Source organism: Hesperophylax consimilis, chromosome 16, assembly GCF_061612785.1.
Source record: "Hesperophylax consimilis isolate HC1 chromosome 16, BYU_Hcon_1.0, whole genome shotgun sequence".
Taxonomy (NCBI): Eukaryota; Metazoa; Arthropoda; class Insecta; order Trichoptera; family Limnephilidae; genus Hesperophylax; species Hesperophylax consimilis.
Window position 1 is genome coordinate 30,826,964 of NC_142851.1, and position 14,954 is coordinate 30,841,917.

Consider the following 14,954-nt stretch of genomic DNA (forward strand, 5'->3'; position numbering starts at 1 on the left):
TAAAATTATTTAATAAATTACCCCTTGATATACGATCGGAAGAAAACTACGAAAAATATAAAAAAAAAATTAAATTAAAATACTCTTGTACCACCTCATAACTTTACTTATTGTTTAGAAATATGTTTTTGCCTTTTAAATTCTTTGAATCATTTATTAACTAACCTATATTTTTATTACTTTTATTGTTATTTTTTGTGTTATTTTTTGTTTTATTACTAATATTTTTTGTTTAATTTGTAAAAATATTTTTGTTGTCCTCTCCTAAACACAAGCAGCTGCTTTATTAGGAGAGTGATTGATATATTGGTGTTTATATTGTTAAAAAAATTGTAACCTTGTTTATATGTTTCAATAAATAAATTAAAAAAAAAAAAAAAATTATTCGGACGTGTCTCAAAAAAAAGTAGAATGGCGGTGCCCTTCATAACTCGGTGCTGGGTCATCTGAAATCAAAAAATTAAAGTTCATTCGTTAGATAATAGTTTTTCCCAGATAACGCTGGGAGGGTTTTTTGAAATTTTAATTTTTCACTTTTTTGGAACACTTTGAAGGGAAAAACGCTATTTTTAGTGAAAAAAAATCGGCTAATTTGTTATTGTAAAATAATAATTATTAAAAAATTTGAGAAAAAACTCTCCAGCGTTACCTCGTAAATTATGTACAGAAATAATTTTCTAAATTTCAAAAGGATCGGTGCAGTAGTTTTGAAGTTATGACGGTCACCGACTTTGAAAACGTGAGTTGTGGGAAAAACGCTATAAAGTTTTGAACACTAAAAAATCTGGTATTAAACGTTTAGAAGCAAATTTTATCGGCTTACCTCACACTGAATCATCAATGCCAGGTCCATAAAGGATGTTGCTATCATCCATGATGTCTAAAGCACCTTTTTGCTCCTGTCTACGACGAATCCTGCCTTTTTTAGTTTGTCTCTCAGCTTCCTGCTCTGCTCGGCTTATACGTATGGTCGGGTAGGGATTAAAATCCGACAGGTATAAAAATACTCGTAACTTCGTCAATTTTGCTCCAATCAACTTGAAATTTGAACACAATATTCTTAACATATTAAGCATTTATTTAAAAAAAATTAAAAAAAATGCAAAAAAAAAATTAAAACCCTAGCCTTCCCTTGATAAATGGTACCCGGGTGGCGGTACCCAAACCCTCCTCCCAAATTGAATAAATTGAAAAAGAAAAGAAATCAAATTATATGTTTTTATTAAATTTAAAAACGCACTTTGTAATACACCACTTTTATATTGAATTAATAAATTACAGCCAATCAGATTTCGCTTACCTCAACTTCATAAAAGTTATTATATTAACTTATTATACTTACATACAGACACATATTATATAATAAGAAAACACAACAAGAAGAGACAAATGGAGAAGTCTTGACATTTTATTGGTGACAGAAAGAGATCCAAAAAGAAAAGAAGGAGACAAACTATTATAGGTGCGGTAGGTAGGGGGAGGGAAAAACACTTTCAGGGGAGGTTAACGGAGCAAAAAAAAAATTGAACCATCAGTTAAATTATTTGATTATTAATTATGTAGAAGTTATTATTGACGGTTCTGTTAATTTCAAAGTTTTTTTAAACTTTAATTAAAATAGTTCTTTTTAACTTTACTCAAAATAGTTTGTTAACTTAAAAAAAAAATTAAGTGAAAATTCATTAAAAAAATGAAAACAATAATATTTATTAGTACATTATACATAAAGAGTCTAAAAAAAATCATTTCGGGAAAGACAACAATATACAACAATTAAATGGAAGTTATTTTTACATAAAATACGAATTTAACAGTGAGTTTAATGAAGAGTGTAAATAGATTTTAAAACAGTCTAGACAGAATTAACACAGTAAATTGAAAATAATTAATAAATACACTAAACAAGTGATACAGAAGTTAGATTACACAAAAAAACTATAAAAGTACATTTTTTACCAAAAAACTAAATTTCAACAAACACCACCAGGCAATAAAAGCAATCTTAAACTCGACACAAAAAATGGAATCCAAAAACCCATTTCACAAACAAAATTAAGATTTGGAAAAAATGTATTACAAAGAAAAAATATATTAAAATAATATAAAAGAATCCTACATAATACACATATCATAAACAACCGGACGGATAATTATATACGTTCGACTTATTTTTTTATAACCACCTTAAAGGTTTTATTTTCATTACATTATTTTATATCTTAATATTTCATTTAAATTCGTTTCATTTAACGTAATTTCAATTCAATCCATTTTATTTACAAACAATTTGTCACATAAAAGTATAAGAGGGGGCCTCAGTATGGGTAAGCACTCAGTAAGGTTCACATTACCTCAACACGGGTAAGCACTCAGTAAGGTTCACATTACCTCAACACGGGTAAGCACTCAGTAAGGTTCACATTACCTCAACACGGGTAAGCACTCAGTAAGGCTCACATTACCTCAGCACGGGTAAGCACTCAGTAAGGTTCACATTACCTCAACACGGGTAAGCACTCAGTAAGGTTCACATTACCTCAACACGGGTAAGCACTCAGTAAGGCTCACATTACCTCAACACGGATAAGCACTCAGTAAGGCTCACATTACCTCAGCACGGGTAAGCACCCAGTAAGGCTCACATTACCAAATAATATTTAAAAAATACTTCTAAAATATAAAAAAAATAAAGAGAGTTCCATTGAAATACTGTGTCATTGCTTAATAAAGCTGTTGGGGAAATATCTTTGAGCTTTTACCAATATTTTTTGTTTCTTTCTGGAAACTACTAACTACTTACACTTATATCACATCAACTAAATATATAACTATTATTGTATTAACCATGTAACTATTACTGTAATGTACTTACTACAACACGTAATACCTATAATATTATTAATTACTTATAAATAACTTCAATTGTACTTTGTACTGTGCACTCCTCTCCCAAACACAAGCTAACGCTTCTATGGAAGAGTAGTATTAAAATCTCTTAAACCCCAGAGCAAAAAGCAATCATACAAATGGCAGATAAAACTTTGTTGTTCCAATGGCACGTTTTATCAGTATACTTGTAGTCCAAGTGCTAATGACTATTTATGATAACATATATTACCTACACTAATGGTTCTCCATAATAGTGACCCCTATGAGATGGTGAAGGAAATCAATAAATCATGGGCCTGTTAGAGGTGAATGAATTGACATTCTAATTGATAGATCAGCCAATTAGGGAAAGAAAAAGAGGAACAAACCAAGTTAAGCGGATCGGGGAGGCGGCATGACCGTCTTCTTTTCCGCGATTTGCTAACAAAATAAGCTGATAGTACATAGGCGAAGATATTAAAATCAGATCAGATCCTGCGCAGAAAGATCCTAAAATGGACTTCGCTGCAAACCTTTGCCTTACTTTGGCGAACTTTGATATTATGTTACTTCAATGTGCTCTCTTCAGCGGTCAACTTACGACTGTTGTCATAGTTCATTCAAAGCATTCTTGAACCATCCTGGTCCTTTACCTCCAGCTCGTCGGAACTCGTCAACTGTATGCAGGGACACTGGGGGGTCATTCATAGTTAAATGTAGCTATGTTTTATTACAAACAAATTAGAGTCTTGACGTGTACAACGAAGGTGGTAAACAATCAGTTTCCTTATAACGTTGTTGGATAATTGATAATTGTGGGGCCCCTCTAATGTCCAACTCGTCGAAACTATACCCAGATTTTATATTAGCGCAAGGCTATCAACATGGATGTCTATGGTTGAATGTGACGATTTAATCGAAACAATAAGTTTCAGTAACTCACTCCATGCCAGTAAAATTGTTTTATTATCTTCATTCTGACAGCACATTATTACACAATATTTGCGCACACCTCTATCTCGATGGAAGATAAAAAATAAATGGTATAAATAAATAATGTATTAAAGCATTATCGGCAATCAAAGGTGCGATTTAAAATTTAATTAAATCCGTGGATTTATATATGTTGTTAGCGTCAGAACAAAATCTTTACAAGATTTGAGAAGAATTAGTTTTATCAGCACTGGGTTATAAGTACTTAATGATATATGACAAAATGTTTTTTATGGCATCCGGGATCTAAGTGCAAGCAAATTTGTAAATATCATAACGTCATATTGTACCTAAATCTATTAATATTGTCTACTCTACGCGTATAATTCTTATCCGAATGTTATTGTAAGCCAGCGGGTCATTGAAAATCAGTTGCATAGTAGAAGAGCATTCTTTTGATAAATCATTTTGCAGTAAGGGACTTTAAATTCTACTAGGACTAGAAATAATAATTGCTTTTATTTTGATAGTGCATACAATCCGATGTCTAGAAATAACTAAAGTTAAGTAAAGTATTTTGATATTGAGGTCCGGAGAGGACGCTATCTACTATGTAACTTGAAGTATTTTGATAGTGCATACAATCTGATGTTTAAAAATGCCTACTTATAGTTAAGTAAAGTATTTTGACATTGAGGTCCGGAGAGGACGCTATCTACTATGTAACTTGAAGTATTTTGATAGTGCATACAATCCGATGTTTAAAAATGCCTACTTATAGTTAAGTAAAGTATTTTGACATTGAGGTCCGGAGAGGACGCTATCTACTATGTAACTTGAAGTATTTTGATAGTGCATACAATCTGATGTTTAAAAATGCCTACTTATAGTTAAGTAAAGTATTTTGACATTGAGGTCCGGAGAGGACGCTATCTACTTTGTAACTTGAAGTATTTTGATAGTGCATACAATCCGATGTTTATAAATGCCTACTTATAGTTAAGTAAAGTATTTTGACGTTGATGTCCGGAGAGGACGCTATCTACTATGTAACTTGAAGTATTTTGATAGTGCATACAATCCGATGTTTAAAAATGCCTACTTATAGTTAAGTAAAGTATTTTGACATTGAGGTCCGGAGAGGACGCTATCTACTATGTAACTTGAAGTATTTTGATAGTGCATACAATCCGATGTTTAAAAATGCCTACTTATAGTTAAGTAAAGTATTTTGACGTTGAGGTCCGGAGAGGACGCTATCTACTATGTAACTTGAAGTATTTTGATAGTGCATACAATCCGATGTTTAGAAATGCCTACTTTTAGTTAAGTAAAGTATTTTGACATTGAGGTCCGGAGAGGACGCTATCTACTATGTATTTATAAATACACTTTTGTAAAGAACCTCCCTATTTGATTGGTTTTAAAAAGGTTTCTCTTCCTTACCTTCTGTGCTACCCTTTCCAAATGCGTCCAAGCCAATTGCGTGCATTACTCTATGAACAAATGTAAAAACGATGATTTTATTGATAATTTCATTTATAATTTATTGCAAGGAATGCAAATAACTTTGAAAATTATGCTTACCTATTGTTTTTGGTCAAAAAGTTCATGGCCTTCGATGTATTATTTTGTTCAGCCGCTACTGTTTTATTCAAACATGTAGTTCGGGTTTGAATAATTTCTTAGTGAGTATTAGTAAGTAACCATTTTATTATCATCTTTTGCTGATTCTTGTGGCCAACTGCATAAATAAGTGAACATGTTTTTTTATCAAATTTACAGAAATGATACATTTTCATGTTGATTTAAAAAAATCTTCTTTTTACGGTTTGTTTTTTTTTTTCTTTTATTCTTAGGGTAGGCAGAGCTTTTTAGTATTCATGGACTGCACGCCACTGATGTGATCTACTACCACTATTACTACTGCGGACGAGATATTTCGTCTTAACCACTGAAGTGATTTTTTAACATATTTTGGCATTTTACAAAAACGTTTTGAGAGATCGCTTTTCATACTGTGCCATATTTATAAAACGTAAAAATATGGGATAGACATCCAAGTCTAGGTACATTCATTGGTTTTAAACTGCAGTGAGCAGTTTTATATTTGATGAATGGTATTAATTAAATAACTCGGTAAATGTATGTTTATGACACCAATCACTCCAGTGGTTCCATGCTTGAAATAGGTGTACACGTTTACACGAATACGTTTTTAATATCTATTTACGAGTGACAGCAAATGATTCCTATGTCTCAAATCCAAATAATAAAAAATATATATTTAGTTTCCAGAGATAACAATCAATCTATGTTTAATCACAACATCATAATTTATAATTAAAAAATCTTCAAGAATATTGTTTAATCGCTTTACGATTTTCCGATATCCAGTGTAAACTTACCTACGTGCTCGCTAATCGATGCTATCAGATGATAATGATTTTATTGATATTTTCCTTAATGATTTATCGAAAGGAATGCAAAGAACCTTGAAAATTATGGTTACGTATTGTTTTGGGTGAAAAAGTTCATGGCCTTCGATGTATTATTTTGTTAATTATGGATTAAAACTAAATTTCCTAGAATGTTATAGATTTTCATATATTTTTAGAGATTTTTTTAATAAAAGCGCTTCACGGGAGTTTTCCATATGGTTTTTCACGCCAGTAAAAACATATCAACAACAAGAAAAGAATTAAACAAACTGTTTCATTTTATTTTATTTATTTTTATTGGAGAAAACACAGATAAAGATAGTAATACACACGACAATAAAAAAACATTACTCAGAGAATTCGTCTGCAAATATTTCTCACAGATTAACACGGCAACCTTTAAAATAATAATAATAAGCCTTTACAAATATAATATTATCAAGTAAGTTATATTAACAACTGTTAATTTAAAAATAGGAGACAGTGCACAATATCCATTAACAAATGTTTAAAAATAATTTATAGAGAATAGAGGGTAATAAGTCAGGCTGAAAACAGCGTTCAATTTTCTACTAAAGGTACTGCATATTTCAAAAAATATGTGGGAATCCTACAGGTTTTGATTTTGATTAAACAATTCATAAATTCTTCTGATTGGATCCCTGACACCAGCATTTGTGCGCGATATGCGAATGTGGAATAAGTCGTTAAACCTAGTTGTTCTGGGTGGTATGTTAAAGTATTTTAGTTTTAGTAAGTCAGGACAGTCGATAATGTTATTGCAGACTTTACAGGCAAATGCATATGTTCGTCTGTTAGAGAGAGTGGAAACGTTATATTTTAATAGCATATTTATGCGCTCATTCTGAATTTAAGGCGCTGCGGATTTTTTTTGGATGCTTTCAATACTGTCTTTATAAAGACCGTAAAGTGGAGTCCATATAGAGGGGCAATATTCAAGTTATAAAAAATAGTTCAAAATTATTAAGAGTTCATTTCAAAGTTTACAGACTACGTGCATTTAGATTCATATTTACTATAATACTCTTTTTTAACAACTTTATACAGATGCACGCGATGCAAAACGTCATTTAAAACCAATTAATTGTATACGCATAAGTCTAAAAAAAACATTTTAATAAAATAAGATTTATTTAAAAATGTAATTGTTTTATGTTTTGAAACAAAATATACACAACACTTTTAAATATTTAAAACTTCAATATTCATAGAAATTTAATATTTAATCAATAACAGCAATGAAACATTTTTACTCTACAATCCAGGAAACAGGTTATACCTAGTGGGATAGGTTATGTAAACAATAATTTTTTTTTTTTAATTTTCCGACTTTATGTCCGGGTTATATCTTCCACATAGAAAAAACTAAACCCTTCCACACACTTTTCCACAAATGATCATCCCGTCAATCAACATTATGCAAAATAAATACAAAACAATACAAGAACCAACTGTTACCAAATGGGAAAATAATTCACCGACTCCAGATATTTTCATATGAGAGGGTTCGGCTTGGTAGGAACTCCTAACAGGGCCTATAAATCTTAATGATCCCTCAACATAAATATTTCAAAAATCTTTCGTAATCCTACATGTATTTAAAATGACTGATTTTTGCATTTTTATGTATAATTTTTTTTATTGATCTAATACGCCTAAGTTTTTAATGAGAGAGCTAGGTATAATGCCAGTAGCCGAAATAACAAATGGTAATATTTTTATAGTCTGAGAATGCCAAATTCTTTTTAATAAAGAAAATTCATTATGGTAACTACTAATATTAGTGTTTTCTTTATTGGCACGAAAATATCTAAATTATATTTCAATACACGCCGATTTATCGGCACTGAACTAAAAAAAAACTTGAGTAAAACGAGACCTGGTCAATGTGTAAAGTGAGGTTATGACAAAGAACTAGTATTTTTACTCTTGCTAGAATCTTTGATATTACTTCTTTATTAAATAATAAACTAATAGCTGTCCACTACGCTCAATTACTTCCACCGGCAATTAAAAAACAGACAAATAATTAAAAAAAATATATCGAGTGGAATTTGGCTAGTTAAAAAAAGTGGATTTAAATCCTATCTCGACACATAATAGTGAGATAAGCACAGTAATATATTTTAATTTCTATTTCTTTCTTTTTCTAAGTTTGATAACTATTATATTATTTAAGTTATATTTTTAAAGTTTGCAATTATCTTTCTTCTCAATTTGTATTAAGTTATTAATTTTTTTTTGATAAACTTGGCACTGATATTAGTATTATGTCATCCACCGAAGTTGATTATTTATTTTATTTCTATTCTGTTTTTGTACAGATTAGTCAACAACATATTATGTTATTTTAATTTATGACCTAGGTTTACAACTATTTCTTAATTATTTAAGTAAATAAATTAATACATTTTTAGACCATATGAACCATAGTGATGCCACTCCCAAATCCAAACACGAGAAATAATTTTGGCATGAAGTTTTTTTCCCTTTTTTCGTTATTAGCTACGAAATATCTATATTTGTAAATCATTGTAATGTTTTTGTATATTTAATAATTATAAATAAAAACCAAAAAAAAAAAAACAATATATATATATATAAAAACCGATTTTTTATAAAAGTATTATTAAAAATAATAAAAAACATAATTTCTGAAAATAAATTAAAAAACAACGACCATTAAATTGCTACATTTACGTAGTAAGTGGGACTTACAAAGCATACAAAAGACGTCGACAGACTTAGATAATAGTAGTTAATTGACAAACTTACAAAAGACTTGGATAAAAGATAATTGGGACTTAGACACACTTTATTATTTACGGTTTATGATTTATTATTGATTACTGTGTAGAAAAATATATTTCAATTAATTAAAAAGAAAACAAAAAAAATATAGGAGATTTATCAATTTATTTTTTTATTGATGTAGCATTATTTAAAAATTTCATATTAATTACATTGTTAAATAAAAAGAATAATTATGAATATTGCAGTTGATTTTAAAGAACTTAACATACCAAGTGTGATAATGAAATATAATTAACTTAAAGTATACTTTATCAAACAAAACTGGAAGCAAGCGAAATCATAAAAGCACAACATTCCGTGCAAACGGAAAAGACACAATGCCGAATCAACTATTTTGACACAAGCCAATTAAAAAGGTGACAGGCTTAAAACAATATCAACGTATTAAAGATGCTATCGGCTTGATGAGATTACGAGATAATTTTGCTGAACTAAATATAGATTTTTAATCCGATTACCTAGGAGAGATACTAAATCTTCTCATAAAGTATAAAAAGACGAGTGACATTGAGGAAGGCAATTCAGTTTGTTTAGAAGTGTTCAGTTCAACACAAGCAAAATGAAGGTGGTTTTCATTCTTCTGGCCGTATTCGGTCTCTCTCAAGGAGCCGTAATTCCTCAGCGCGATCTCAGCAATGACCTCCAGGACTTTATCGACATTATCCCCACAGAAGAAATCCTGAACATCATCTTGGAAAACTTGGAAGATCCGGAAGTGCAGGCCGTGTTTGCATTCATCTTCGGTCCGGAATTCGCAACTTTAGTTGGGCAAGTCGAAGCTATTCCAGAATACGAAGCAGTGAGTAAAATTTTTATTTTTGCTATATTTACTTGCGGAATCACTGTTTATAATTGAATTATTAACCTCACTAGGACTAACCTGTGTCAAGGTTAATAATTTTACAAAATTCAATTTGACTTTGATTGTTATCTGTGGCGGTTGTTATTTTTTTACTATCATCGGCTATTTTATTTTACCATGATCTCTTATATTAGTAGTGAAGACAGCTCCTTGTGGTTCAAATTTAGATTTTCATAATATGATACAGTTTAAAATGGTAGTAGAACCTTTTGTAGGTGAAATTATGATTGACTTCAAAACCATGAAAATCCAAAAGTAACATGTATTTTGAGTTTTCATATTACTTTAATACAAAGTATTAATATTTACGTTCCCATATAAAATGCCTTCCTTATTTTGAAGAGGTGTAGTCAAGCGGTGCAATTAGTGATTCAAGGGAAGTATATGTATGAGTCAGGGATGTTGGTTACAAAAAATTAAACTCCTAAAAAAATAATTTTAATTAATTTAATCCAAATATATTTATATTTAAATTCTTTTCCCTTTATTTTGGCTTTCAAAAGTAGTTCCTTAAAATAAGAAGTTAATGATTCTTCTAGGAATATCACTTTCACACGGTTTGAAATCCCCTCTTCTTTGCGAATAATTTTGCTATTGTTTCTAGATTTTAAATTAGTAGGAGATTTTTTTTGGATGACCTGATCTTCTGTCATATTTTCTTATTACAGAAGTAATATCCTTTAAAGTTATTTTTATGGCAGTTATTTTGGGATGTTCATCAGTCTTTCCCTCAATTCCTGTTATTTCAATACAGTCATCAAGGTTTCACTGTTCTAAGAAAGCCAGTTAAGTTACCAGATTCTTAATACTTTTAACTTTATATGCCAAATTATTTTTTAATCTCTCAACTTCTCCTTTAACCTCATTTATAGAGTCTAAGCGAGTAATTATATTATCATATTTTTGAGAAAAAAATTCGGTCTTTTGATATTTCCAAAATTTTTTATCAATATTTTCAAGTATTTTTATTTTTTCTAGTTTTAAATCTATGTAAGATGATAGTTTTGAAATAAAAATCTTCTTGGTTAATGTCTTCAAATGCAGTATTCATTTTGAATTTGGACCTTGTTATTGATGATGTTGTCCAATCACAAGAGCTTCACTTAGTAGTAGAAATAGCTTATTTCACTGTCACTATTTCACAATGTTAATTATTTGAAATTAACTTAAACAATCGCACTTCAATGGACAAAATTTATATCACGTTTCATGCAGTGAGCACTTAGATAAATCTCGCGACTGTTTCGGATTGTATTGTTTACCAATATACAGTTAAACGGAGTTTTGACGGATCAATTTAACTGTGTGTTATTTTGATTTGGTAGGTAGTAGTAGGTATAATATTAAAACATTATATATATATGGTATATACACAGAAACCTTTCTAACAATTCACTTGTTTCTCTCTAGGTGATTTCTTATCTGGAGGGTGCCGGTCTTCCGGTCAGGAGTTGGATTGCTTCCCTTCACGAGCTCCTGGGAATTGCCCGTTCCAGGACTGCCGTTCCCCAATCCAAGAGTCTTAATGGTGTCATCGATCAAATCAGAGCGATCCTTCCAATTCAAGAAATTAAAGATCTGTACAACAGCAAGCTGGAGACCAGTCCCGCCTTCAAAGAATTGATTGAGAAAATCGACAGCCCAACCTTCAGAGGATTTGTCCAAGCTTTGGTTGACAACACGATTGTCAAAGATATCTCTGCCCGCCTTAAGGCTCTCGGAGTTGATATCGATGGATTCCTCGCTCTGTTGAAAGACATTTTCGGTTTCAACTACCGGGTGACTTATGATGCTCAGAGGGATCTGTATGGAGATTTCCAGGACTTCGTCGCACTCATTCCCACCGACGAAATCCTAAACATCATCTTGGCAAACTTGGAAGATCCAGAGGTGCAGGCCGTGTTTGCGTTCATCTTCGGTCCGGAATTCGCAACTTTAGTTGTGCAAGTCGAAGCTTTTCCAGAATACGAACCAGTGAGTAAAATATTTATTTTTTCTATATTTCATATGAAATTTAATTAAATATCGATTAAGTTTTATGCAAAAAGACGCATTTCTAACAAAATACTTGTTTTTCTTTAGGTAATTTCCTACCTGGAGGGTGCCGGTCTTCCCGTCAGGAGTTGGATTGCTTCTCTTCACGAGCTCCTGGGAATTGCCCGCTCCAGGACTGCCGTTCCCCAATCCAAGAGTCTTAATGGTGTCATCGATCAAATCAGAGCAATCCTTCCAATTCAAGAAATCAAAGATCTGTACAACAGCAAGCTGGAGACCAGTCCTGCCTTCAAAGAATTGATTGAGAAAATCGACAGCCCAACCTTCAGAGGATTTGTCCAAGCTTTGGTTGACAACACGATTGTCAAAGATATCTCTGCCCGCCTTAAGGCTCTCGGAGTTGATATCGATGGATTCCTCGCTCTGTTGAAAGACATTTTCGGTTTCAACTACCGGGTGACTTATGATGCTCAGAGGGATCTGTATGGAGATTTCCAGGACTTCGTCGCACTCATTCCCACCGACGAAATCCTAAACATCATCTTGGCAAACTTGGAAGATCCAGAGGTGCAGGCCGTGTTTGCGTTCATCTTCGGTCCGGAATTCGCAACTTTAGTTGTGCAAGTCGAAGCTTTTCCAGAATACGAACCAGTGAGTAAAATATTTATTTTTTCTATATTTCATATGAAATTTAATTAAATATCAATTAAGTTTTATGCAAAAAGACGCATTTCTAACAAAATACTTGTTTTTCTTTAGGTAATTTCCTACCTGGAGGGTGCCGGTCTTCCCGTCAGGAGTTGGATTGCTTCCCTTCACGAGCTCCTGGGAATTGCCCGCTCCAGGACTGCCGTTCCCCAATCCAAGAGTCTTAATGGTGTCATCGATCAAATCAGAGCAATCCTTCCAATTCAAGAAATCAAAGATCTGTACAACAGCAAGCTGGAGACCAGTCCTGCTTTCAAAGAATTGATTGAGAAAATCGACAGCCCAACCTTCAGAGGATTTGTCCAAGCTTTGGTTGACAACACGATTGTCAAAGATATCTCTGCCCGCCTTAAGGCTCTCGGAGTTGATATCGATGGATTCCTCGCTCTGTTGAAAGACATTTTCGGTTTCAACTACCGGGTGACTTATGATGCTCAGAGGGATCTGTATGGAGATTTCCAGGACTTCGTCGCACTCATTCCCACCGACGAAATCCTAAACATCATCTTGGCAAACTTGGAAGATCCAGAGGTGCAGGCCGTGTTTGCGTTCATCTTCGGTCCGGAATTCGCAACTTTAGTTGTGCAAGTCGAAGCTTTTCCAGAATACGAACCAGTGAGTAAAATATTTATTTTTTCTATATTTCATATGAAATTTAATTAAATATCGATTAAGTTTTATGCAAAAAGACGCATTTCTAACAAAATACTTGTTTTTCTTTAGGTAATTTCCTACCTGGAGGGTGCCGGTCTTCCCGTCAGGAGTTGGATTGCTTCCCTTCACGAGCTCCTGGGAATTGCCCGCTCCAGGACTGCCGTTCCCCAATCCAAGAGTCTTAATGGTGTCATCGATCAAATCAGAGCAATCCTTCCAATTCAAGAAATCAAAGATCTGTACAACAGCAAGCTGGAGACCAGTCCCGCCTTCAAAGAATTGATTGAGAAAATCGACAGCCCAACCTTCAGAGGATTTGTCCAAGCTTTGGTTGACAACACGATTGTCAAAGATATCTCTGCCCGCCTTAAGGCTCTCGGAGTCGACATCGATGGATTCCTCGCTTTGTTGAAGGACATCTTCGGTTTCAACTACTAAGACGTTTAATTTTTTTTTGCTTACAAAAATATGTTATTTGCGTTATTTGAAAATAAAATGAATTCAAAAACATTTCTTGTTATTAACAGCGTTTCTACCAATATGTAATTCAAGATTTCATTTAGTACTAACAAAGGTACTTCTGGTAACGTTTACAAAATGAACAAACGAGTATACACACAAAATAAATATCACATTCCAAAGTAATTTTTTTAAAAACATTTTTAAGCCTTGTTTTACCACACATACTCCAAATATTTGGTGGATGTAAAATTGTATACAGTTATAGAATCAAAGAAGTATATAACTTTTTTTTTTCACTCTTTGTTTTGAAATTTTTTGGTAAATTATTATATTCTGCCAGAAATACAAGGCGCACATAGGAGTAATAATGAAGAAATATAGTCAAACGATTTTCAAATATATATTTTATGGCGTTTTGGTGCCTTCGTAACTGACTGAAGGTTGCGAAATACTATTTTAAATCGAATGTTGATAAATTTGTTTGCACGTTCCGTTTCCGGTTTTGAAAACCTGCTGCACCCACTTTATTATTTAAGCAAGGCTAACTTTTACCAAATGGCTAACTTTGACTAGTTGACTAACTTTGATCAGTTGGCCAACTTTGACTGAGCTTTTCAATAATATGGTACTGACCTGCCAGAGTAAGCATGAAAAAAAAAATGTCTTTGAGACAAGGGCGTTTGATTAATTTTATAATCATTACATTAATAAAGCATATTAAATTGAAATTTTAAAATAAAGTAGGTAAGTAACAACCATTTATTGGATACATAAAACCCCTGCCAAAGGTCATCACAAGCGGTTTGCTACGTTTGGCGACTTAGCAGGGGTGCCCGGGTTCATGGGGTGAGGTTTAATAATAATAATAATAATAAGTGTTTTATTTTATGTAACAAATAGATATAATGATATCCTCACTGGGATCTCCCGTGCTGAGGATTTCATTTACATATTATGTATAATTTAATTATAAGAAAATTAATATTACATCAAAGTTACAAATAATTTTAACTATGAACATATATCATGCAATATAATTTTTTTAATAATTTTATAATAAGTAAGATGTTTTTATATATATATATATAGATATATATATATATATATATATATATATATATGAAGTGTTTTTTGGTATAGTTATATATATGAAGTGTTTTTTGGTATAGTTCAGTTGATTCTGTTTTAGTCTGTGT

At 32.0% G+C, this 14,954-nt stretch overlaps 1 protein-coding gene across 1 annotated transcript; it reads left to right on the forward strand.

Moving 5' to 3' along the window:
• Positions 1–9,607: 9,607 nt before the first annotated feature.
• Positions 9,608–13,806, forward strand: LOC149417039 (uncharacterized). The gene is made up of 5 exons (XM_089640742.1): positions 9,608–9,876; positions 11,350–11,913; positions 12,022–12,585; positions 12,694–13,257; positions 13,366–13,806. The coding sequence occupies exons 1-5, from the start codon at positions 9,637–9,639 to the stop codon at positions 13,732–13,734; spliced, it is 2,301 nt and encodes a 766-aa protein (XP_089496868.1). The 5' UTR covers positions 9,608–9,636; the 3' UTR covers positions 13,735–13,806.
• Positions 13,807–14,954: the final 1,148 nt, after the last annotated feature.